The 26,941-nt window shown below is 39.6% G+C and overlaps 1 protein-coding gene across 2 annotated transcripts; it reads left to right on the plus strand.

Moving 5' to 3' along the window:
• The first annotated feature begins 18,524 nt into the window (after positions 1-18,524).
• pcbp2 (poly(rC) binding protein 2) lies at positions 18,525-26,200 on the plus strand. Of its 2 annotated transcripts, none has more exons than XM_083919367.1 (13): positions 18,525-18,666; positions 19,800-19,932; positions 20,052-20,075; positions 20,170-20,202; positions 20,316-20,432; positions 20,526-20,657; positions 20,745-20,873; positions 20,989-21,063; positions 21,299-21,358; positions 21,684-21,756; positions 21,853-21,908; positions 22,042-22,211; positions 24,987-26,200. In XM_083919367.1, exons 2-13 carry the CDS (start codon positions 19,864-19,866, stop codon positions 25,021-25,023), a joined length of 975 nt encoding a protein of 324 aa, XP_083775493.1. In that variant the 5' UTR covers positions 18,525-18,666; positions 19,800-19,863; the 3' UTR covers positions 25,024-26,200. The 2 variants fall into 2 exon arrangements, with proteins under 2 accessions (XP_083775493.1, XP_083775494.1); XM_083919368.1 differs by having other exon boundaries at positions 21,299-21,340.
• Positions 26,201-26,941: the final 741 nt, after the last annotated feature.

Consider the following 26,941-nt stretch of genomic DNA (forward strand, 5'->3'; position numbering starts at 1 on the left):
TTTATTTTGTAATCTTCAAATGCTCCTAATAAGCGTATGGCACACTGAAATGTAAAAGAAATCCACCAGGTGTTTGAACTCAAAAACATTCAATTTTCATATATTTCTAATAAAAAACCAATCATTTTATTCGGTTTGAATGAAATGATATGCCGAGCTTCCTGCCTCTCATCCGTTTCATTTGCACTGCTTATGCTGCGTTCGAATGCCATGGGATGTCTAAAGTTTCGAACCTCCAACTAGGCAAAGTGCACTGGAATGCCTGTCAAAGTGGAACCTCCCACTAGCACACTTTAGACTACCCATTGCACTGGAAAGCAGCATTTCTCTCAGCGCACTTGTCAGGGGAGCGTCAGAGGTCAGGCAGGGAGAAGAGGGTGGGACTTTGGAGGGAATCGCTGTGAGGCATGCAAAAAAGGTAAGAAATGCTTGAAGGGGAAAAAGCTATCCAAACCAACCTGGTGTTGCTTTGCTGCATCAGGCCTGGACGACTTGCCAAACCATGAATTCTTCTCTCTACCAGAAAATCCTGTAGGAAAATGTCCGGCCATCAGTTTGTGACCTTCAGCTCAAGCACACTTGTGTTGTGCAGCAGGACAATGATCCGAAGCACACCATCGAGTCAACCCCTAAATGGCTCAAAAAACCAAAATGAGGTTTTTGGAGTGGTTTAGTCTAAGTCCAGACTTAAATCTGATTGAGATGCTGTGACATGACCTTAAACAGGCCATTCATGCTTAAAAAACCCTCCAATGTGGCTGAATTAAAACAATTCTGGCACAAGTATGGGCAAACATTCCTCCACAGAGATGTGAAAGACTCATTGCCAGTCATTGCAAACGCTTGAATGCAGATGTTGCCGTCAACGGTGGCACAACCAATTAGTAGGGCAATAACTTTTTCACATAGGGCCAGGTTGGTTTGGATAGTTTTTTTTCCCATAATAAATTAAATCATAATTTAAAATATGCATTTAGTATTTATTCAGGTTATCTTTGTCTGATATTAAAATGTGTTTGATGATCTGATGCACGTAAGTGTGACAAAAAAGCTAGAACAGAAGAAATCTGTGATGGAACAACTGCTTTTTCACACCACTAGATTAATTAGAATGGATTAAATGGGTAATTGTCACTGATGAATTAATGTGGAATTGCATTTTATTGTTGGGAAGTGGAAAGTAACTACTGTAAGTACATTTACTCATAATATACTTAAGTAAAATTTTAAGGGACTTTACTTGAGTATTTCCATGTAATGCTTCTTCATCCTTGTATTCCATTACATTTATTTGAAAACTTTAGTTAAAGGTTACTTCAGATTATCAATACAAAATATAAACCACCAAATAAATTATTATTTATTTTTGAGAGGTTGAGCCACCCAGGAGTATACAAAGTAGTTAGAATAAGCCCCACGTTTACCAGTTGCAACATCATATGCATTAATAAATATAATCTAATAATATAGTATTCTGAAATGGGCCAATCTACATAATGAGCACTTTCTTTTTTGTAACTTTAGGTATAATGTGATGCTAATACTTATGTTCTTTTACTGGAGAAATGTGTGATTTTTACTTCTACTATAGAGTGTTAATACCCTGTGATACTGCTACTTTTACTTAAGTAAATGAAACAAGTACTTATTCTGCCACTGAATCACTGGGTTGCAGTAACAAGTACAATACTAACATTAAATTAAAGCACTCAAGTAAAGTATAATTACCTCCCAATTGTGCTGAAGCTATTGGACTTCCTCCACTGGCTATGACTGAAACTGTCAAGAGCTTTCAGAGGACAAAATCCACCAACTGCAACCTTTTTCAGACCTTTCTGGAGCAGTCATGCGGACAATTTGCATGACAGTAATCTAAATATTAATATATTCAGTAACACTGTTTGCACAGCACTGCTTCAGTTATCGCAGGACTCCACAGGGTCTTGATGTGAAAAGACTTTTAAAGCTAGTGGCCTTTGACGTCATACTGATGAGTGATACTGTATAGCATCTTGTTTAATCACTCCCTGCATCAACCCTGACTAAGCCAGTTTTTCTTTTTACACCAACCCTCCTGGACCAGAGCCAGCTGGGTTTTCTTAAAACTCTCTGGTACAGCATTATCATGGTTGTTCGCTCCTTGGCAGCAGATATGACATTGCCACCTTAGTGAGAGGCTGCAGTCCACCAACGACAGAGCTTTTTCCAGTGCTCTGTTTGAACTACTCACTACTGCGTTTGTATTTATGCTTGTTTTCTCCTGCTGTTTATCATAAGAGCAAACAATCCAGAACACATTTAAAAGTGTGAACAGGTTCAGAAAACAGAAAAAGGAGTATTTGCTGTTCAGCCTATTATAATGTGTAAATCCATCAGGCTGTCCAAGCACTCTTCTGCCGGCAGCAGCGGCTTGAGCACTGCTATACTGAGATCCTTCAGCGTGCCATCCACAGATTTGTGGTCCCATTGAGCTGCGGATGAATTATTAATCAGCCTTCACTCCCTCACTAACAAAATGGGCTTTTAATTGTAGGGACTCCTGTTCGACAACAACAACGGAAAGACAGGCCTTGATACAAACCAGCTATCGATTAACCCCACCATGGATGCAGCCTCGTCCTCACAAAGAGAAGAAAAGTGTGCTGGTTTATGTCCAAACAGGGATCCTGCAGTTTCTCACATAAGATTTTAGGAACCAGAAAACAGTTATATTTTCTAATTAGTCCAGCAGTGAAAGTGATGGAACTTCAAAGGAGAGATATGCCGTGTTTTTTGATTTTATACTCATCAAAAGCCAGAAAAAAAAAAACCCCATGCAACCGAATGATTTAATGGAAATTTAGTGCTGATTAATTCAAAATCTGCTCCGAGTTAAAAGCCAAGATGTGCCCAAATGTTTTCCCCCTTTTCAAAACTCTAAAATCCACTTGCTGAAATCATGAAAGCAACTTTGTCAAACACCAGCTTATACACGCACATATTATTAACCCTTTAATGTTTCAGATTAAGGTTTTTTCCACTTGCCAATGCCTTGGTTAAACTGACTTTGGCAGTCTAGAGCCAGCTCAAGTCCAGAGTCAAATTCCTCATATAAAACCCGGCTGTTGACGTGACATTCACAAGTCACATATCGGCATCTTGCAGCTTACAAAAACCGGGATGAGTCGACAGGTGAGGAGCGACCTATTTCAAAAAACAGGCAAATCGTCAATTTCAACTCAAGAGAGAGAGAGAAGGGGGGTAGACGGTGTGACAATGCAGCCTGAAGAGCTCCGATCGCCGTCAGGCTTTATTTGTTTTTTACTAAAACCCCGCAACGCCCGGTGTAAATCCTGAACATGTCAACAAGCTTACCTTTTTCATTTTATTGTGATCAGCTGCAGAGGGGTGTCGGTCACACAGGAATAGTTATCCAGCTCTTACATGCCGTGATATCACTGTCACCCAGCTGTTTATCTGTCGGGAAGGTAAACAAGACGGTCCTATACTAACATTGCTAGAAATATAGATATTATTTATCCCTTAGACGTATCGCACATTTTCGCCGCGTTCATCGCATGTCGACACAATTGAGCCGGTCTTGTGATAGCAGCTCAGCTTTACAGAGGGATCCATCACAGCAGGGGAAACGCAGTTTGGAGGCTGCCGGTGATGCTGCTGCTGCTGCTGCTGCAGCGTTTGGTCCGTCGAGACGCGGGATGATGAGAGAGGTGGGGGGTGGGGGCATCTGACGGCCCACGACAAAACAGTCAGCTCCAAAAAAAATGAACTAGTCGGACCCCGAAAGCACTGTCTCCTGAGCAAACGGTGGTTGATGAATCATTCTGCGCACAGAGAGGCAACTTGCGCGTGTTTTTTTTTTCTATTCTGTCGCGTGTGTCTGAGGAGTGATGCTCTTTGATGATTCAGGGAGAGAGAGAGAGAGAGAGAGAGAGAGAGAGAGAGAGAGAGAGAGAGAGAGAGAGAGAGAGAGAGAGAGAGAGAGACAGAGACAGAGAGAGAGAGAGAGAGAGAGAGAGAGAGAGAGAGAGAGAGAGAGAGAGAGAGAGAGAGAGTTTAAAGGGAAGATTCATTCAAAAATACATTCTGGCATTTTAAACAGTAAAGTCACATCTGGACCGTCATTGATAAATCTGCTGATTATTGTCTCGATTCATCTTATAATCTACATTTAAAAATATATATAGAGAGAGACCAAAGTATCACATTCAAATCGCTTATTTAGTCCAAACAAACGTAAAATAAATATCAAAAGATACTCCGTTTATATCAGGAAAAAGAATCAGCAAAGCATCAGCATTTTTGCTTGACTCAAATTATTTGTTGATTATCTAAATCAATTTATCAATTAAGCCGATAAGTGTCCAGATAAGTTTTTTGCATTAAAGGTTTAGAGGCTGGGGGTGGAAATTGGACAAAAATGTACAACACGTATATGTTAAATAGAAACATACAAATGAAATAGGTTACCTCAAAGTAAAGGTTTCTCAATCCATCGATCCATAGTAGTAATAATCACTGGGGTGAAAAGTGTATTTGCATAATGTATAGCACCAACAAGAAAAGCCTCATGGATGATTATCTGATGGGAGTAACATGGAAAACACACAATAGGACAAAGCTTTTAAAAGCATTGTTGTGTTTAATTAAAAATGTTTGGATTTGAATAGAAAAAAGTACAACTTGTGAAGAAGACCATATGTGAACTTCATATCATGGACTGTGTGGGGCTTTATACACACTTCTTCTATTGGCAGCTTTCAGTCTGACGTCACACCATGTGACATCACTCTGTGGTTAAAATAACATCAACCAGGTACCAGAACACAGAAGCAGCTGTATTAGTTACATCAGACCTCCATTAAAGAAACATCTATTTTTGGGAACAGAGCTCAAAACTCAAAAACTTACATACAACAACGACAATACAGTTATACTACCATATCCAGCTGTTAAGTCTGATGCAACACCGTTACAAAATACGATTTCCGGGTCCAAACGCTCTGTTAAAAAAAAACAGGCAACAACGGCCGAACATGTGAACAATTACGATCACCTCTTTCATCAGCTCGACATCTTTTTCATCCATAAGAAAGAGGTAAAATGATGATTACATCGTTTTTTAAAAACTCAGATCTGTTCCAACCTTAGGTTTAAACAACGGGCAACACGGCACTGCGGCGTCGTAGAAATACGAGGCTCGGACTGGCTTGGACCCGGAAATACTATTTTGAAAGGGTGTTACTTAACAGCCGGATAGCTTTATACTCTAGTACCGCAACCAGTGGCGGATTATGGGCCCCTATAGGATACTGTTTGTTTTGGCCCCCCACATTATTAATCATGCTTTATCAGAAAAACCCACAAGAACAGAAGAAGAGTCTGCAACCTTGAAAAATCCTGTCAATTTAGAAATTTTCACTGTTCTTTGAGTCCTTGCGCTTTTCTTTTTCATGCTCTGCTATCACATTTCCTTTCTGACATTTTGCTGCTATACAGTCTAGTAACAGTAAGTGAGGTATCATTTGACTACAAAACTGACCTTATGAACCCGGCCACATGAAGGCAGCTGACTGGGTAAATGTTTCCCATATCTATCCAATCAGCAACTTATTTTTTTTAAATGTTTCTAAGGCTGCAGCCTAGGCCAGCCTATGCATTAATCCACCTCTGGCGCAACAAATATCTGTGTTTGGCCATCATCGCAACAATGGTTTCCCAAAGTCCCAGCACAGAACTTGAGGACGTGAGAAAAGCCCTACTGGACTCTCAACAAGAAAACAAAGAGATGGCCTCGGAAATTGCTGGCCTAAAGCAGGAGAATAGGAAAGTCTTAACAGCTCTACACTCGAAGAAAACTATGAGGAAAAAATGACACAAGGACAGGAAAATCAAAGAGAAGGAGAAAGATGAAGAGATCCACTTTCTTAGGGGAAGTGTGAAGAAAGAGAAGAATGTCATCCTGTCAGTTAAACACCACTGGAGCTCAAGAGAACAAGAGGATCACAAATAACTGGGAGGTTAATGGTATCAAAATTGCCTCGGACAATTTGATGGATGGCAAAATAACGGCCGAAAAGAAGGCTCTTGAAACGGAGGATTTGGAGAGCGAGGCCAAGCTGAGAGAAAGTGAGATCATCTGGAGCGAGGCAGAGTGGAAAATAAAACTTGCAAGTCTGGAAGATCAGATGAGGTGCAAGCTGGCTGCAAAGGAGGACAGCTTCGGCAGAGAACAGGAGTTGCAAAGAGAGAGCAGAAGGATGGAGGAGTGGTGCAACAAAGAGAGGATGAGAAAAGAGGCAAAGAAGGAGGCAGAAAAGAGGCTGAAGAAGGAGCAGAGAGAGGAGGAGGAGAGAGAGAAGAAATAGAGAGAGGAAACTAAGAAGAGAGAGAAGAAGGAATTGAAAAGAAAAAAGAAAGAAAGCAGGAGAGGGAGAGGACCAAGAAGAAGAAGAAGCGGATGAAGATGAGAGAGGATTAATGTCTTTTCTCTCCTTCTCACCAATCCACACTTCACCCCTACAAACATCCCCCCGACCCCTAACCCTCCACACCCAGACTTTCCCTCTCTAAAATCTGGGCTAAACCCATCCATCCTGTCACCCTCCTCTTCCAAGGGGACGTGGCAGTGATTGAATAGCAGTGCAGCCTCACAGGTGGAAGCAGCCGCACATGTAAAAGTACAAAAGGTTATATCCTACTGGATACGTATATATATATACACTTATTGTAATTGTCATGTAATGCTAAATGAGCTGTTGGAACTGTGTTTTTGGATTCTTTGTTTTGATTATTTCTGCTTTTCTGACGTTTCCTTATTTATGTGGTACCGTGTCTCGTTGGTTGGCTCCCGTTACTTCTGATTGCTTATTCGCTCCGTGTTTGTTTGTTGCTAATTGTTTCTTTGTTCCTTTTCGTTTTAGTTTCCCAAGATCCCCTTCCCTCGCCTACATCCCGACTGTTCATCTGCTACCCGTTCGTGTCTTACCTATGATCATCTCGTCGTCTTCGGTTTTGTACCCCTCCCTGGACTCGTTCCGGAGAGCAAACCCTTTCCCTGGACTCTGCACCGTTTCCCCGTGTTCACTGGTCACTCTTGTTTATCTTTTGTTCATTAAACACTTGTTTAAATCGTATTCTGTTCCCGTGTCTGCATTTGGGTCCCGTTTCTCTGTGTTACTCCCAGTACTGTTCATGACAAATGCATTCATTCTGGCAACTGTTCAATTCCATTTTTATTTCTCAAAGCCTGTTTCTAAGTTGTCTCTTTATGTATTCTGTTCAGTAATTGCAGAATACTCCTTTATCCATTTTGCTGGCTTAAAAGTGGTCAAATTCAAATATATTAAAACTGAAAATGTGTCCGTTTATTTTTTTTAAATACAGAGGACATGATATGAGGACAGATATGATGCTCGCAGTTGCTCCCTTATTTGTTTTTTATTTTTTTTTGTTCATGGATGACATCATGGCTACTGTCTTAATGACATTTTGTGAAAGGCCACTTGAAGGCGGATTTCCCCTTTAATCTATTGCTACTTGTGAACATTTGTCAAAGTGAAAAGTGGCCACACAGATGTTTGGAGGCACAGATGCAAACATTAAAGCCACACATGCTCACACACACACACAGATACACACACACGTACACACACACACACACACACACACACACACACACACACACACACACACACACACACAGACAGACAGAGGTCTGTGCCACCAGCTATTGCATGAGTATGACTAATCTCCAGTTTTAAATCAAACTGACAATAAAAGACAATCTGTCCTCTCCAGAGCAATGCCCAGTAGCACAAGCATTAAGGATGGCTGATTGGATAAGACCATGACTAATAACTCTGCATCTGATCCAAGGGTGGATATCCAAAGGGGCATTGAGGCAGCCATGTTATAAGCTTAATACTTTTTTTGTTTAGCTTGTCCTTTGACAGTAATCGCCTCACACATTGTCTCCCCAACAAGACAGATAATTACTTCAGTTTCCCAGTTCAGCTAAGGTGAACGGTAACTCTACCTGCATGGCGAGATTCCACTTTCCTTTATTTGGCTTGCTGTTACATTATCAGGCTTTTGGTCCAGATGACTGATTTGTTATTAAAAGACACCCATTTTGCCTTTAATAACCCTGCAAAGCCTGACTGGATGTGGGTTATCGTGTGCACTGCCAGGCTTTAGGCCTAAGCCCATTCAAACGGCCAGTGGATCAGTTGGCTGCACGTCTGCAACTGTATTACAAACCAGCACTGACTGTATGAAGATGTCAAGGATGTATGTGATGAGACATGAGCCTCTGCTCTCCACCATCCTCAAAATCACACACAAACACATACATAAACACATCCAGTCTCGTTCACCCAGGAGTGTCACACTGATCACCACTCAGCTCTGGACTCTAGTGTTTACGCGCAGTCGAGTGTGAGGCAACAGAGAGTGGACCCAAATGCAGACAACCCAGGCAGCAACAGCTAAGGGATTTAGAAGAAGTACTGAATTCATAGTGCGGCAGGGGAATAGGGCAGGTAGGTGCAGGGAGAGACCTCGGCAAAGGTACTAGGTACAGGGTTCAGGTTGGGTACAGGTTGCAGGTGTAATTTGGCATATAATGAGAGGAAATGGATGCTATATACTGCAGAGCTGGTGAGGGAAAGTGAAAAGAGGTGAGCAGATGAATGAAAGAGTCAGGTGACTGTCAGAGGACATCTGGAGCCTGTTGCACCAACTGGTCTTTACTCAACATGGTCCTAAGTGCTAAGTTGTTTCTTAAGACCAGTCTTTAGAATAGACTTTACGTCGGTTGCACCAACCAAACTTAAGCCAAGATTTAACTACGCTCCATCTAGTGATGTGCATGCATGTTTAATGCCCACGCGACTATGGTGATACATTGTTAACAATTTCCCCAGGACATTTATCAATTAAGGCAAAGCGATTGTGGAGGATCAGAGAAAAAGAAAAGGACATTTCACGGACATCGAGATGTGAAAATGAATAGAGAGATGGATAGATAGAGACATGCCTATGTTTGACGGAGTAGCAGCATAATAAGTAGTAACATATCTAACAGTTAATGCATTATATTGCTTATAATAACACTATAACACAAGTTCTATCATTGTATATGCAATATGTAATTTTCTTTGACTGTTCTATACGTAATTCACGTTATTCTATTATGACACCTGTTTCAAATGTTATCAGTTATTTTCAGCCTCTTATGACACACATTTTTCTGAATAACAGACTGTAGCTGGACACAGTTCTGGTCATAGACTCTGAAGGACCATTTTTAAATCAATAAAATCATTTCTAAATCAATACTATGTGTCAGAGTATGGATTTATTTGGTAAGTAACCGTGTAATAAGAGGGATAATGTAGAGTGAGATGGTCATTATTGCGAATTAAACCCCTTCAGGGTAATTCAAGACCGCTCCTGCTCCCCCAGGACCCTGTTTACTGTATAGCGTCTGTATAACAGGTATATGTTACGTGAATTTCTCATCTGGGATCAATAAAGTCCTATGTTTTCTTGTCTTGTCTTGTCTTAGCTTAGCTTAGCTTAAGAGTGATTAACTGAGTCATGTGTTGTATATTAGGAGAAGCTCAAATGTGTTTTTTTCTTCATTGACACCAAAATGACCCAAAGGGAAAAGAAATAAAGGCATGGACAAAAGTTTAAACAAAATGCTGCCATAGGAACTTTGAATGATGTGGACTTTTATTTATTTCCCTTCCATATGTGCAAAAAATGACTCAAATACTAAAAGAGCAAAGAGTTAAATACTATTTAACGGCTTTAATGTGGTACATGATTTTCTTCTTCAAGCTTTCAGTGATATTCTTGAGATAAGCAGACCATGTCTAATCAGCTTAGCACCAACAGCCTGTAAAAGTCAGGATGGATCTAGTCAGGTAGATGAAAACAAATCATAGTTTACAGTTTCATTACAACGTTTTGTTGAAATGTTAGCTGTCTGGCATACTACTGCCATTGCATGTATGTTTACTATTCTGCATCAGAATACTTTGTATGGATCATTTAGCCCACATGCAGGAATTTCTAATGAAAGCAGAGTGTGCAGTTTTATTCTCCTTTGAAATGAAATATGTACCAAAATGAGGTTTGTAACTGGTTCTAATCTGCGTTGTAACCAGTACAAAATCGTGACACATTGTTGGCAGAGAGAGAGAGAAAATAGTGGGATAGTTTCTTGCTTTGTCTCTGGCCTCTCTGCGAGTATAGTGTGAGTGTTTTGGAGGAGGAGGGAGAAAGCTGTTCCACCATCAACTGCCAAGCTCTGTTGTGAGCTTCATCAGACTGGTCAGTTCCGTCATTGACAATCTGTTTCATGTAACAATTCGCATATTCACTGCTTGTTCCAGGACTGACAAACTGTTTCACACATTACTCAGAAAGCATTACTGCCAGGTGTTTATACGTGTGTTGCTTTCATTCTCCATATTTCTGATGCATACAGCTGCTTAAGATAGACATTTTGGATCTGTAATTATTTTTAGATTAATTATACATGTATACTGCTGTTTTACAATAGTTGATGAGATATTTCAGTCTGGACCAAAGTTGTGAACCAACTACCAACAGACTAACATTGCCTGTTAAAGATAATCAAAAAGAAATAACGAAGAACTGAGTAGATCATAGCAGAATACAATTATATACAACCTATTTATCTGAGTGAACAGCATATATTCTATTTTTTTCATTTTCCATTTTATGTAAAACTCATGCAGCCGACACTTGGTATGCCCCCACTTTTAAAGCAGTACAACAATCCTTTCACTCCACAAAGATGACTGTTACATTTAGCAATTATCCCCATATAGGTGATATATTTTTAAACTCCATACCCTGTCTTAAGCTCTGTTACAATAGCATGTGTTTCCCCAAACACAGAGTCCAGAGAGCGTGCCCACTGGCATGCATAACTGGGTTCTTCCTGTGGAGGATTGGCATTGAAATGCAGACTGCTAATCATACTCGTGCCCCCAAGATATCACGCCAATTATTTGTCTCTGTGGGAGCAACCTATTTGCGGAAGATCTTCTTAAAATAAGAGTGGGGGAGTCACAGCCGCTCTACGTCCTTTCTGGTTCCTGACTGGACAGTTCACACGGGCACGTGTCACCTCTCGCAGTGACCCCACAGGCCCATCTAACTGCTGTGTGCTGTGGAAAGGTAGTGACGTTGCAGCCCAGGCTCTTGGTTGTGTTCACACCCCTGCAGAGAGAATTCAGTCCCACTGTGCAGCTCTGCATCTTCATTTTAGTGAGATAACAGATCTGTACAACTTGCCCACGGCTCTGTCGAACATGAATCCCAACCTTTCTTCTGTCACGAACACACACACTCAGTGTTTCTGTTTTGGATGCCACAAATCACAAATAGGAAGATAACTATTCTTGTTGTATCATGACACCAGATTTAAAAGGTCCCATATTGTAAAAAGTGAGATAAGTTGTTTCCTGTTCTGTAAGAAGAAGACATGTCAGAGTTAGCCAGGCTCATTCAAAACAGCCGTCTCTGCTCTGCAGGTCTTTTCTTTCTTTAACTTCCACAAATAAATATCTGCTAGCTTACTACTTTCTCCTTTTTATCCTGTCTTTTTATTCTTTTATTGTATTTTTTTTATTAACAATGTATTCCTTTCTCTTTCTCATCTTTTTGTGTACATAATGTGTCACTGAATATATACAGTGATGTATCACAATAAAAGTAAAAATAAAATAAAAAACGGTGGGATCTCTTTTTGATCATAGAGCAGGCTGAGGTGCTATATAAATAATGTGAAAGTATCAAAATGTTTAATCCACAGATAAATAGGTGTATATAGGTAGAAAGGGCCGTTACAGTCATTCCCCGGCTGCAATGACTGCACAGAGATGCCAAGAGTGCAGATGTAATAGACCCTGAAACACTGATCAGAGCAGACTGGGCTTTTTCAGGAGGGGGGCTCAAAGAAACAGGTGCTACAACGGAGCATTTCAGACAGAGGGTGAATGCAGGTATTTAGACAATATGAATAATTATTTTTTGAACATTTAAGCATATAAACATGTTTTAGTAGAAACACAAAATACAGGTATGAACCTGACAATTAGCACAATATGGGACCTTCTATATTGGTACATCCTCTGTGATTTTGTTTACAGGACCTTTACAACATTCAGTAGCTTATTAGGTGACTAGGTTACTCTAGGGTAGGATCACTGGCATACACTGTAATCATCAGGTCATTACTTTAATATGTGCAGACATATTTACAGCTGAAGCTAATAAACAGGATTAAGCCTCCTTTTTTATCACTTTTTATCCACCATAGTGTTTTCCACCATATAAAATTGCACATGCTCAGTAAATGTGCTAGTTAAAGGTCCAATGTCGCAACATTCCCAAAACAGAAAAGTGAATCCAGATGTGAATCCCCAAGTGTAATATTATGAGCATTAAACAGGCTGACAAAGACAGTATGCAATGCACAGAGGCTGTGGGATGTCAGGGGCAGCTTACAAGAGGATGTTAGGTGGGCGAGTGGCATTTCATCATACAATTCATGTACAGTAATCAATGACCACTCACCGGTGGAGGGAAGAGAGACCAGAGAGTGAGCAAGAGTGCCAGTGGGCATGTCAGATAAAAGCGCTGAAGGAGAAAAACAGAGAACAGGAGGAGGGTGCACTGAATTTGGTAGGGGGTACGGCGGAGAAAAGTCAGGAAGTGTAAAAGAGCACAAACTGTGGGAAAGATTTGGAGACTTAAGTAAGCAGATGATTATGTAAGCAATTACTTGACAGGGGGAGACATAAAAGGCCAGGAGACTGTGCTGATGGAAAAAACTCAAGAGCCTGCACCTCCTCTCTTCTGAATAATCCATCCACAGTGATAGCTCTTCAGATCAAAGAAACCGCCATTTTTTTTTACCCTAATTTAACCGCTTTTGTTATGACTAAAAAAAAAAACATTTGTTCTTTGTCTTTCATATCATGTGTTTTTCATTTATTTTTTTAAGCATCAGTATTTTTTTTAAAAGAACTCAAACCAACACTGTTCATTGGGGCTGGATGATAATTCAACATGATTAATTATCATCTTAATTAAGATCATGAAAAATCATGTTGAGATTAAAGATGGCTGGGAGCACTGTGAGGATCGTCTTTTTGATTTCTCCACTGCTTTCAATACCATATAGTGTAGCCCACACTTCTGAGGGAAAAGCAGGAGAGCATGGGGGGGGGGACCACCACCTCACAGCATGGATCCTGGACTACCTCCCCAACCGACCACGATAAGCGAGACACTGGACCGGGCAGGGAGCAGCTCTGACTCCCATTGAGATGCTACCTGGGTGTTCACCAGGGGCTGTATTCACAAAACAGCTTATGGCTAAGAGGAGGTGTTAATTTGCTGATTTAGGAGTAACTCTTAAAAATAATGGACATTTCACTCCAAATTTTAGGACTCCTGACTTTTCAAGATAAGTGTAATTCACAAAGCATTTTAGTGCTTAAAGTAGCTCCTAAGTCACTAAGAGTAAACCAGGAACGACCTAACATGGATGCTGCAGTCAACATTTTGGAGAGACTAAATGATTGTGAGCTTTTACATAAGTTAGGTACAATTCTCCACTATTTGGCCACGGGAAAAATGCAGCGGTGCAAGGCAGACGATCTTGGCATCTCTCCTCAGCTGTCGGTCAGGAGGATTTTTGCACCAGATGATAAATGTATCCAGACTTAACATAGTGAAAGAGAGTGAATTCACTTTTAGGGACTTATTCCCTCTCATATAAAATGCTTTGAGAATACGGCCCCTGAACAATAAACTGAACCAGACAGATAACACGAATGCACTTTACAAAAAAGGACAGAGCTGTATCTACAGTGTCTGCTGAGGAGACTCGGGTCATTTGGAGTGCAGGGAGCACTCCTGAGGACCTTCTCTGACGCTGTTGTGGCTTCAGTCATCTTTTATGGTGTGATCTGTTGGGGCAGCAGCATCTCGTCAACTGACAAGAAGAGACTCAACAGACTGGTTAAGAAGACCAGCTCTGTCCTGGGATGCCCCCTTGATCCGGGCGAGGTGGTGGGTGAATAGAAAATGATGGCCATGCTATCATTCCTAATGGACAACATGTCCCACGTAGTGATACACTGATTAATCTAAGCCATTTTAAGATGGCATTGTTTGATGCCTGCACTCACAAGACTGATAAACAAAAATTTCTGCAGACACATCTGCAGGCAGCCCCATAAGTATGCTCTCAACGAGTTAAAAAATTATCAGATTTGTCGTTTGGGATGGATGTGGAGTAACTGTGAAGACATTGTTCCTTTGCATTTTCAAAACTATGCCATAAGATAATAGCCTATCTGAACAGAGACGATGCAGACAATAATAGTGTTCAAGCTCAGCAATTTTATGTCTCATTTGTTATTATTATTAAATTGTCTGTCTGACGCAAAAAACAAAAAAAACAACGGTCAACCACTAGTCCCACTCATGGAGGACACTGTGACAGCACTGGGCAGCTACTTCAGTGACTTCACACGGGCTGTGTGTCAAGGAGAGCTACCACAGGTCCCTCCTTCCGGCTGCATTCAGACTTTATAATATAATATAACACTGTTCCAAGTAGAACTTAATACCAAAACTGACAATTCACTCGTGCAATATTAATTCAATTCAATTAAATTTTATTTATAGTGCCAAATCCTAACAAAAGTTATCTCAGGTCACTTTACAGACTAGGTATAGACCACAGTCTATGACTTATTTATGATTTACATTGACCCAACAACTCCCTGTGGAGTAATTAATGTAATTAATGTACACCTAACTCTGCAATACCAAAATTTCCTCAATGCAATATTGTCAATACTGTGTATTCATCCTTCCAGTTTGTTTGCTTATTATCATATTTAGCTTTTAACTGTTTACATATTAATTATACAGTATGTTGCATTTTTATTCAAGGTTTTGTTATTTGCACTATTCTCTTTGCTGCTGTAACACTGAAAATGTCCCCTGCTGTGGGACTTATAAAGGATTATCTTATCTTATGATACACAATTACGTCGCATTACAAGCACATTAACTCAAACTTCTCATAAAAAAGGTTATAAAATACCCGACGGGATATCTTTTGAAAATTGCATAAACTGTAGTTTCTATTGTGGCGTTGAAAAACCAGCAGCCAAACGCATGATGGCGATATTTACTAATATTTGGAGGATGTTTTGCGTTCTGATCCTTGCATAGTGTTCCTTTTGCACTTAAATTCTTAATAAAATGAGAAAATATTATTATAATAACAAATAGTATTAAATTCACACAGGAGTATATAAAAATAGGCTTTACAATGTGGTTATTTCATATAGACTATTTATTGAATAACTGAAATACCATAAAACGTGCTATATCGATATGGAGATATGATATCTCTGAAGATTTAAGCCCAGCCCCAATTTTAATGAAGTTACAGTAAATGTATTACCTGTTTCCAGAGTGTGACGGCCTCTTATTGGGGCAAATCTAGTCAGTTATGCTTCTATTTTTTTTTAAAACACAAAAAAACACCGCCAGCCTTGTAAGTCTGGCACCATTCAGGCAGCACTGCAGATGGCTTAGTAAAACAAGCTCCAACATCTACTGCCTGGATTCATGTTTGAGATATAAAAAAAACAAACAAACAGGAAGTGCTGAGACTAACTGCTTTCAGAATAGCTGAGCTCAATTTCTTCTAGTGTGGAGGCAATCTATCGAGTGATTTTGAACCAGCGAAACAGAGCCAGACATGATTCATGAGTCACACAGGTACACAACAGTGTGTAAACCATGCTGTGTAGGACAACAACTCTGATAGGGAATTGGATGTATAGAAGATTAACAACTCAGGGGATAGAAGATTAGTTACAGACAATAGCGAGCTTTTCTGACCATTGACTAATTGCATTGTGGGTGCTCTGATGTGCACCAGATTAATGAACATGTGCTGAGTGAGTTCAGGCAGAATACACTGTCAACCAGACCATGAAGACATGGTTATAGGGCTATACTGTTTCCCTTTTATCGCTCTTTTCTGCTGTCCTGGCTTATATAGTACTCTAATATAACCACTTTAACTATACTGTACTCTTCTCATTCAAAACAAACACTATCCGCCAATTAAGATCCTCATTTATCCCATCAATCATTGGACAAAACAACAAAACAACAACCCCACGCAGAAAACAAGGTAATCCATCATGAAGCGGAAAGTCATCAATCATACTCTTTGTTAAAAAAAATACACAATAATAAACCCTCAAAATAAAAGCTAAAGCTCATTATTTTCAGGTCAAGAGGTGAATTCCTGAACTCTTCCTTTTGCCCACGCTGATACAGTATCAGCAGATTTCAAATATGAACAGGGGTAAAAGCCTTGAGGTACAAACAGCAGTCCCGTATTTTGTTTATATGTAAAATATTTAAGAGGATATGTCCAAGGATTTTAGTAAAATCAACTTAACATTCACAGCAAAGGCCAGTTTTATAGCCATGCTGAGCAGCTCTGCTCGTGCTTGACCATATGATTCAATTACTGACCAACTGTCTGCTCTTCTGTAAATGATACAGAAACACTGAAGCCTCCGGGAGCCTCTGTGCACCGAGTCTACACTGAGAGATTAACTACAGCAAGATCAGTAACAGAATCATTAAGGCTGTCCTGTTCTGCAGAAAGGTGTATTTCAAGTGCTGATTTATTCTACATAATATTACTGTCTGGGAGTGAGGACTGTTCACCAGCACTACTACTTTTATATATTTAAGAGAGTTAAATGCTGTAAATAAATAAATGAAAAACAAGGCTATGGTTAGTGCCACTTGTTCACTAAACCCCAGAAAGGATGTAGGATTTAAAATAGGTCTGCAACCAATTCAGATTCAGAATTATTGTGCCATCTGTTGGATTTACAGAGAACCGCATGACGTGTTGTTGGTGGAGATATTTAACATAACAGTCATTTATCTACCCTCATTCAAAAACATTATAAAAAGTGAGAATGATTTGCATTAGGCACATGTTAATAAAAGAAACTGCCATCAGTGAGCAAGTTAATATCAGTATCATGATCAATACATTACGAAATACTCAAAATGTGTTTTCCCACTGGTCTATTATTTAATGCATTGTTTCAGATGATGATACTACTGCTGTATTTTATTGAAATTATTGAATTAAACTATGGCTTTCTGAGATTCTATATAGTTATATATATGTTTTTTTTTGTCTCAGTTCATCCAATCACTGAACCATGCTGCGGAGTATAAGAATGTTATATTTAAATACTTTTCATATTTATATAACAACAACATTTTTTGGATAAATAATCCTTGTAATTTACAGGCAACTGAATTATAGAAATGGAAAAAATATTCAAAGTTAGTTATAGGAGGAGACATATTGTTTTAGGCTGTATTTTCTGACATTTTCAGTCTGCAACAAAACGTGTCCCCTCTCTAAAACACACAGGTGATGTCCTACCATCAAGTGATTAATGATGCACATATTTTAGTCAGAACTAGTAACTTTAGTAAATATGGAGTCTCTTCTTTCCTAGCAAAGGTAAATGGGGACACAGATTTTTTTCAGACTTCCGCCAGCTCCCTTTGTGTCTTTTAATTGTCTATGTTTGCTGGTTTGTTTACTTGGATGACTTTTGTATTTGATATATATGTTTATCCTATACTGTAATTTTTTTTTTATACCTCCCTTGTGTTTTTGTAAGCTGCTGGGAATTCATTTTCCTTGAGGGAGTCATCCCAAAAGGATTAATGAAGAGAAGTCTAAGTCTAAGTCTATATATATATATATATATATATATATATATATATATATATACTATGTGTGTAGAGATTTCTTATATAAGCCTCTAGGATTTTGCTTTTAAAAAGGTCACCTGCAAATTTTTTTTTGTACTTCTGTTGCTGTGTTTCTGCTGCTTTGTTTTATTTTGCATAAAAAATGTAAAAGTAAAAGTCGTCTACTCAAGTCATGATGCCCCTTACAGAGAGCTGTCATTATATAGATGCTATATTATTGTACAACACAACAACAGTCCTACATAGATTACTCACATCTGTTGAAATTAATAAAGAATGATCAGCAACTGAATTACATAAGCAACATTTTCACTTCCTACCCATTAAGATAGGCCCCGGATACAACATCACATCAGATAAACATCTGACATTAATTGTAGCCTACTTTAATAAGATTATGCGTCTCCATAAATAAATAAAATAAAAGATAAATAAATAAAATTAAAGTAAATAATAAGAAATAATAATTATTATACTTAATTAGCTTAAACAGCTGCCATTAGGTGGAGGTGGAGGTGCAGGGGGCAGCGCGCCGGGTGGGCGGGGCTGACCCGGGCGGAGGGGGCGGGGCAGTTGAGGGGTCAAAGTTGAATACATTTTTGTCTTTTGTGCCAAGCAGAAGAAGAGTGGAGTCCCATCGAACAGCGGCGTCTCTTCCCTCTTTCCCCCGGATCCTTTTAAAACTCCCTCCCGAACCTCTCCCCTTCTACCCTTGCCACCCTTACCCTGAACCCCCTGAACACTCTTCAAGGGACGGCTCGGGTAAGACCTCCAGAGAGAAAACGGGCTTTGTTTCTGTTTTGCAGAGTGAAGGACGCGGATATAGCTCGGCGTGCGCTCCGTAGGCCGCGGGATCAGACTATTTCCTGGATCGCTACGACGCGACCCGGTTAAAAAATTGTATTTATGGCCGATCGGGAGTAAGTTGCTACCCGCTGTCTTTAACTTGTTATTTAAATGTGCGGTGGCTTAATATCCCCGCAGTTTAAGTCATTCATTTAGGTTAGAAATTTGTGAGGTGCTAACGATGCTAACTTTAGCCTACAAATGTGGCTCGCGTGACTTCGCTGTGATGCTCTTTAACGTTATCCCACGAGCCTTCTTGTTGGTGTCAATGCACAATAGACGGGAAGTTACTACAACATCAAATATAACCTTTTTGGTTGCTTTGCATTTAAGGGCTTTCAATATACATCGACAAGCTTGTGTCGCCACAGCTGCTTTTTAATGCCGGGAAATAGACGTCACCTCGGGGACAGTGGGTCATTGTGCTATAACGTGAATGAGTGGACCCGGGCCAGTTGAACGTGAATTACTGACTGAAAAGCCTCATTCTTTTATAGTGACTGGCTGACGTTATTAAAGTACAGAACAAGCTCAAGGGGCAACGGTGTGGCGCAGGAGGAGGAGCTTTTAACCACAAGGTTGGAGGTTCGATCGCCGGCTCCTCCTGTCCACATGTTGAAGTGTCCTTGAGCAAGACACTGAACCCCTAATTCTTCCTTAGGCTGGGTTAAAAGACAAATTTCATTACATAGAACTTACAGTTGTTTGTGGCCATCGCTTCATTGATCTGCAGCAGCTATTTTTTTTTTAGTAAACAAGGCTTTCTGCTGAAATGTCCTCATAGTTTCCATTAACTACAAGTGTGTGTGGCTGCATACGCAAAAACACACACGGTTGCCTGTTTAGCTGTCACGGAAACATTTTTTAGCTGTTTTTCCATGTTAATTTTAGTTCTACTGTGTACATAGTCTGTTTTTGTATTTTGCATCTGTTACTGATGTTTTTTGTTATTTGCATTATCCTCTTTTGCTGCTGTAACACTGTAAATGTCCCCGCCGTGGGGATAATACATTAATATCTTATCTTTCATTTGACCCACTCCATTGCAGACATTCAACCAGTGACCAAAGACCCACTTTGTTGACCAGTTTAACCCTGGATTCAGCTGCAGCAATGGACTCAAGTCTGGTTGAAGGAGGACTTAATGTCACCTTAACCATCAGGCTACTCATGCATGGGAAGGTGAGGGCGACTGAATTTCTGAGACCTCTGTCTAAATATGGCAATCAATTAAAACCAACAGTGACCATTAATACTTAATGTGATGCTTTAATATGCATTTTTTTTTTGTTATTCTGTAGGAGGTTGGAAGCATTATTGGCAAGGTGAGTTGTTTTTACTGGCAGAATGATTGCTATCTACATCCTGACCCCTCTGTGTGTTTTGTAAATATTTGTGTATATGCGCTTTCCTTTACAGAAAGGAGAGTCTGTTAAGAAGATGAGAGAGGAGGTAAGATATAGCATGTGGGAAAAGAAGAAGAAGAAGAAACATGCATAAATTTAGTGACATTGACTCATGCATCATATGATAACACTTGAGATATTTCCTTTTTGTCTGTGCAGAGCGGTGCTCGCATCAACATCTCAGAGGGGAACTGTCCGGAGAGGATCATAACTCTCGCGGGACCGACCACCTCCATTTTTAAAGCCTTCTCTATGATCATTGAGAAACTGGAGGAGGTCAGTTTTGCTCACTGCATCCTAAATCAGACATTTATAGTCACAGAATTGACACGTTTCCTAACTCTTCTTGTGGTGCCCCCCCTTCTCCAGGACATTAGCACCTCGATGACTAACAGTACAGCCACCAGCAAACCACCGGTCACGATGCGCCTCGTTGTGCCTGCCAGCCAGTGTGGCTCACTCATTGGCAAAGGTGGCTGCAAGATTAAGGAAATCAGAGAGGTTTGTCATCTGCTTTCTTTTCTTTTTGTAAAGTTAAGTGTCTTCTTGCTGATTTATCCTAACGGTTGTTCGTTTGTGTCTTTGCAGTCAGCAGGAGCTCAGGTACAAGTAGCAGGGGACATGTTGCCCAACTCAACAGAGCGTGCCATCACTGTTGCAGGGACCCCACAGTCCATTATCGAGTGTGTCAAGCAGATCTGCGTCGTCATGCTTGAGGTACAGGCGCATTTGTCATGGTTGTTGTTGATACTCCTGATTTTTTTGTTTGAATTATCATCATTGCTACTGTTGATGTTACTTGTATAGTAAATGCATATTTCTGTGTTCTTAGTCTCCACCAAAGGGAGTGACCATCCCTTACAGACCCAAACCCTCAGGCTCTCCTGTCATCTTTGCAGGTGGTCAGGTAAACGCTTGTTTATTCTTGCAGTATTTGTATTTGTTGGTAGTCCCATTTTTTACCAAAAGCACTTCTGGTCAAAGGGATTTAATTATACTCAGTCATTCTAGTTGGGGGGGTGTTGTCCGTAGCGTGCCAGGCTTTGTTCTTATAGCACAGCAAGGACGGAGGACTGATGGATATTGGAGTACACTGTTTGTGACACTGCCACACCCTCCTAAGTGCTGTTCTCTCCTTGCAGGCATACGCTGTCCAAGGGCAGCACGCCATTCCACAGCCTGATGTAAGTGAAGGGCCCTCTGTAAGTGATCTAATATATTTGCAACTTCGGTCCTTGGAAGCCATGCCACCTTCTTACTTCATCCCACTGACTCTTCTTTTTCCTACTCCCACTGCCTGATATCCATTTAACAATTCCAAACATTATTAAACATTTTAACAATTTATTTTTACTCCTTCAGGTTTAATCACAAATTCCATTTCATATTTTCCTCCCATCGTCACTGCACTCACTCTAAAATGGGAAATAATGTCAAAATTTCCGCTGTGGAGCATCTTCTAGATCTTCCTCACCCATGCTTTCTGTCTGTTTGCTGTCTGCGTCCTTTCCTCCATTGTTTCAACAGCTCACCAAACTTCACCAGCTGGCCATGCAGCAGAGCCCCTTCCCCATTGCACATAGCAACCAGGGCTTCCAGGGTAGGTGGGCAGATTGAAAGAGAGAATGTGATTACTGTAGATTTGTAATAATCCTCCCATTCAACACTCACATGGGCTTTCTTTGCATTTCTTCAGCTGGGATGGACGCCTCCGCACAAACTGGCTCTCATGAGCTGACCATTCCAAACGATGTAAGTCATATTCAGCTCCTTTTTTAACTTACCGTTCTCCGCAGAGAAACAACTGCCATTTTTAAGCAGCATAATTTTTTTTGCCGTTTCCACATGTGAAGGTGTCCTCACGTTTTTTCTTCTTCCTCCTCAGCTCATTGGCTGCATCATTGGCCGTCAGGGCGCAAAGATCAATGAGATCCGCCAGATGTCAGGGGCTCAGATCAAGATTGCCAATCCTGTGGAGGGCTCCACTGACAGACAGGTCACCATCACTGGCTCCCATGCCAGTATCAGCCTGGCTGAGTACCTGATCAATGCCAGGTAAGAGGCTTTTTGCTTCTTAAACACATCCATCACAGAGCAGCGCGTTAGGTCTGACTGTTAAATATTTGTATTCATCATTCTCAAACTACATTACTACACAACAAAGACAGAGCACAATGCAAACAACCCCAAACAATTGTTATATTCATTCAGACATAGTTTACATGGAACAGCATATGTTTTAAAATGAGTTCAAATAGACAACTGCAGACTGCCACATTCATCACATTACTAAGATCAAAAGAGTGATCGTTTTCCTAGTTTTGATAATGTAGGTAGAGTTATAGACAGTTCTTTAATCCAGTTAATGAACTTTGGTTTACCAGTGTTCTGCCAAGAGAGCCAGATTACTCTTTTTGCCAGAAGTAAACAACAGATTTAAGGCAACAATCTTTTTCAGGTGTTCTATGTTTACCAGGGTGTAGACCTAAAATGAAAAGCTTCTGGGTCAAATGTTAAATGTAAGCCTAGTATATTCCATACTGTCTTTTACACAAGCACTATTCAAAGACACCTGCAGCAGCACCACAGCTCTCTGCTAAAATCAACTGCGCCTGTAAAGAAAATGCTGAAATTTAAAAATATTGGTAAAACCTCAATATCGTCTCATGAGCTGAGGGTCTTGTCACACCCTCCATTCACAGGACAATAAAATTTAAATGTGCATCATTTACTGGATTTAGTCTCTTATCTTGTGTTTATTCGGCCAGTCAGTAGTCATTGTCAAAGACTTCAGAAGCAAAGACATTTACATGCTAATTAAAATATGAGACGAAAGACTAGGAAATGAAATTGTTTTTTTAATTAATCAAAGCTTTATTCACATCAGACTCCTATTTTATGTAATACAGGCAGTTGTTACTCTTCACTTACTCAACTCAGTTAAATGAAAAACATTGTATTTGTTCCTGGGGAGCAATTCGAAGATGTGCATAATGTGTATGTTAATATTTTTCCTATATTGAGTTACTATAATACTTGACTGATGCTGGACTTCTTTTGTAAAAAGTGACCTTTTTCAATACTTAAGTATTAATCACCCCACTTTAAACTATGAAATGTATCTGAATATAATATTAAGTGCTATTTGGATAAGTAGGGAGTGTCCTATTGGTTTGTAAAGCACTCTGAATGCCACTTACCTGTATAAAGGTAAAATAAAGTGTGACTGATTTTATATAGGGATGAGAGTGGGGAGAGGGGTAATGTATTTATTATTACCAGAGCATTGGTCAGGTCAGTTTTTACGGACGGGAAGTCTCCTTCTAACAAGATAAGTGTCAGGAGGAAGTGAGTATTTGTCACGCTCCTGATTTATCGGAGTTCATCATTTTAGGCATTTGCCTATGAAATAAACAACTATGGCTGTTAAATGAATTCTGAAACAAATAAATGGGGCAGCATGGTTCATGTTAAAAATGAGGTTTGCAAACTACTTTTATTCATTTTAAGGCTTTTATTTCCTAATGGCTACGGCTGAAACAATGAATCAAGTTACTCTATTACAAAAATGCATTGAGGCTCAATCTCTGCCTCGGTGATTCGTTTGATTCTTATCTCACGCGGATCGTTTTTGCGGAAGCACGCCACTACCTCCGGAAAAAGCAGATGGTAATTTCACACTTAAAAAAGAAGTGCAACGGTGCAAACAGCCCAAAGCAGCCCATTGTTAACACCACTTCACTGAGCGCCGCTGTTCCGGTTTAAGGAGGGCGGTTGTCGTAGTTCCGGAGAAACGGCAAGAGAATGCGTAACGTTAGCTGTCCTGGTGCCTCTGTTTAGTTTTTCATGACAATATTAAACATAACGTTACCTACCTGATCAGTCTTCATAGTTCTGTTTGAGGAAATGTCAGTGGCGTTTTGTACGTTGCTTGTTGTTACCGTAATAATAATATCTATCTCTAATTAATTTTCTAAATTAATCTATTTATCTTTGAAACCTGTTTGAGTAAACACACGCGTCAGGTAGACTTTTATGCGCCACTTGGAATTGTTTAAATGGTAAATTCATTCATGGTAAATTTCGGGTGTATGGCCTTCAACACACTCCTCGTGTCTCTCTCTCTCTCCCCCGCACACACACCCACCCCAAATAGGCCTACCCCAGACATAATATATTAAAATAAAATAATATTTTTTCTTATCCGATTACTCGATAAACCGATCTGTAGAATACGTTGCTGCAGCCCTACTAATGGCACATTTATTTCACAAATTTCTTAGGTTCAAATGAATGGGGTGTGGTTTTCTCGCACAGATTTTATTTGTGATATTTTCATTTATTTATTTCAGAATGTATTTTATAGGCATATGTATTAGTCGGGTGGGTTTCCAGTTGTCAATTTTGGGATTCGGATATTTGTTTTTATTTTCAAAACTGTAGAATAACATAATCCTAAAAAATGCCTTTAATGAAACTGAAATAAACTTGTTGCGGCGCAGTGTTTCCATTTCAGCTCAGTGAGTCTATTGTGTTTCTCTCCACCTTTCTCTCTTCTCACGCTGGGGCAGGCAGGGTTTCTGCAGGGTCTTAACGTATTAAAAGTTGATTGAGCTTATTCCACTGAAACAGTGACGCACCGTGCCGTCCCTCTCATCCGAGAACGGATAAATGTCTGGCTGCGTTGCGCTAGAACCAAGCAGTCTGTGGTTATCCAGTAGCAGCTTGGTTTTGCATTTAGGTGATTTAATGAAGATAATCCATGCTGTATGAAGTGAAGTACTATTCTACTATTAAGATATTAAAGTTGATTTTTGTCATATTTCTCAGGCTCTCTTCTGAAGCGACTGGACTTGCAGCCAACTGACATGGAGCATCTTCATCAGCACCTCACGTAACCCCTCCCCCTACTTTTTACCAAGAGGTCCCTTATTGAACTTAATGCAAAAACCAAGTACTATAAACTCACTGTTTTCTCCTCTGCTTTGGTTAGACACCTACTCGGTTGTAATTACACCATCATCATGATATTGGTATTTTATTTATTTATTAAGTTTTTAAATTCCCTTTGCATATAGTTTTTGAAGACTTCCTTCTGTTGTATTTTTTCCTCTTATTTTACTGTATATCTGTATGATCTTCTTGATATGGGTAAAAAGTTTTAGAAAAATCTGAAAAAGGCATAAATGTTTTTCTTATGTCAGATTTTTCTTAGAAAATGTAAAAAATGAAGAAAAAAAGACACACAATAACATTATAGATGGACTGTTCTTTCCCTTTTTAAATATCTATTTATTTTTATTTAATACACAGCTCCGTGTAAGAGTAGAATTCATTGATATTTGCCATCTATTTGAAGCTGTACTTCCTGAATGAGGCATTGTGGGTTTAACGGGTTTCAGTGGGTGTAAATGATCTCCAGGTGAAGATGTATGCAGGAAAACCCTTTTTAGTCAGAAGGTCATTTCTCCCTTGGTGAGTGCGAGTTCAAAGGAGAATTTTAAGCTACGTTTTGTCTCACCTCTAATTTGCTGAGTAATTGTTTTGTGTCATTCCTGTTTCCATCCGTTTTATTTCTCGATCAGGTCTTTTGAGCATTGTTGTGTATCGGATTCTGATAAGGGTGGGTGGGCCTTGGTCACCAGGTGTGGGCCTGAATGAGAGGAAAATATTTTCTGTTCTCTGAAATTACTAAGACCATAGTAATGATGATGATGATAATAACATTGAAATGTTTGTTTTAAATAGAGAAAATATTTTTTTTAACTGCAGGGCTGGGGAATGCTGCAAGGGGCAAAACTACAAGACATATTGGTCTTTATAAGTATATTATGCTGAGGTATTAAATTATGATTAACTAGAAGGAGAATTATAGAATTAACACTAGTTTCCTGCTATCCTTTTTGCCTGGGTCAGATTTTATTTTTTATTATTCTTTGCAGGATGAAGAAACACGTTTTTGTGCACGTTTTCAAATTATTGTAGATCTGGGTGCAATTAAATTGTTGAAGAAATGAAATGCAGAAATAAAAAAGATGTGAAATGCTTAATCAATCCTTTGTTTGTTGTAATGTTTACTCGTTCTTAAACTGAGTTACCCAATTACAATTACAGTTCATCACAGGTGAATAGGGGAAAATGTTTTACGGAAATATTAAGGAGTATTCTTTTTGTAAGTTTTCTGAAATGTCATGTATGCATAAGATCAATTATGATGTGTTAATTTGCAAAGCACAAATTTCAACATTAGCTAAATTTTATAGTTTATAAGACTAATGATAGTATATATGAATAATAGTGATAAAAGTAGCAGGAAGCGTCATGCAGGACCACGATCAGCCGAGACCTGCGAGACGACAAAGCACAAACAACTCCGGGGGAGAAGTTGAATTAGTAACATGCATTCATGAGACAAGAATGTGCAGACCGGGAGGAGAGAAGCTCAGGGTATCAGGAAAAGTATTATCCCCCGGCAGACTAAGCCTATAGCAGCATCATTAAGCAGAACAAAATCATCTTTAAAAATAACAACATAGCTAAGGGCTCGTAAGCCCTAGCTGTAATTAAATTTCCTTATATATGTATTGGAGTCACATGTTTTTATAGGGGATTTTTGATATCTCTTGCCATTCTGTAAATCAGAAAATACTTTCAATAGCCATAAAAAGCACTTGTTTTGGTCCATAAGTACTGAAGTAGAGGTCTCTATCAGAGTATGAGAACTAGTTTCCGCCTTGCGACAACCAGTAAAGTTGTAGTCTACATCCAAACTGTCCAGATATACA

Source organism: Echiichthys vipera (assembly GCF_963691815.1).
Source record: "Echiichthys vipera genome assembly, chromosome: 9".
Lineage (NCBI taxonomy): Eukaryota > Metazoa > Chordata > Actinopteri > Perciformes > Trachinidae > Echiichthys > Echiichthys vipera.

Coding starts and splice junctions, on each gene's coding strand:
- pcbp2 (XM_083919367.1), top strand. CDS start 19,864: ATGGACTCAAGTCTGGTTGAAGGAGGACTTAATGTCACCTTAACCATC. Junction 20,076..20,169: donor TTGGAAGCATTATTGGCAAG/GTGAGTTGTTTT, acceptor TTTCCTTTACAG/AAAGGAGAGTCTGTTAAGAA. Junction 21,757..21,852: donor TAGCAACCAGGGCTTCCAGG/GTAGGTGGGCAG, acceptor GCATTTCTTCAG/CTGGGATGGACGCCTCCGCA.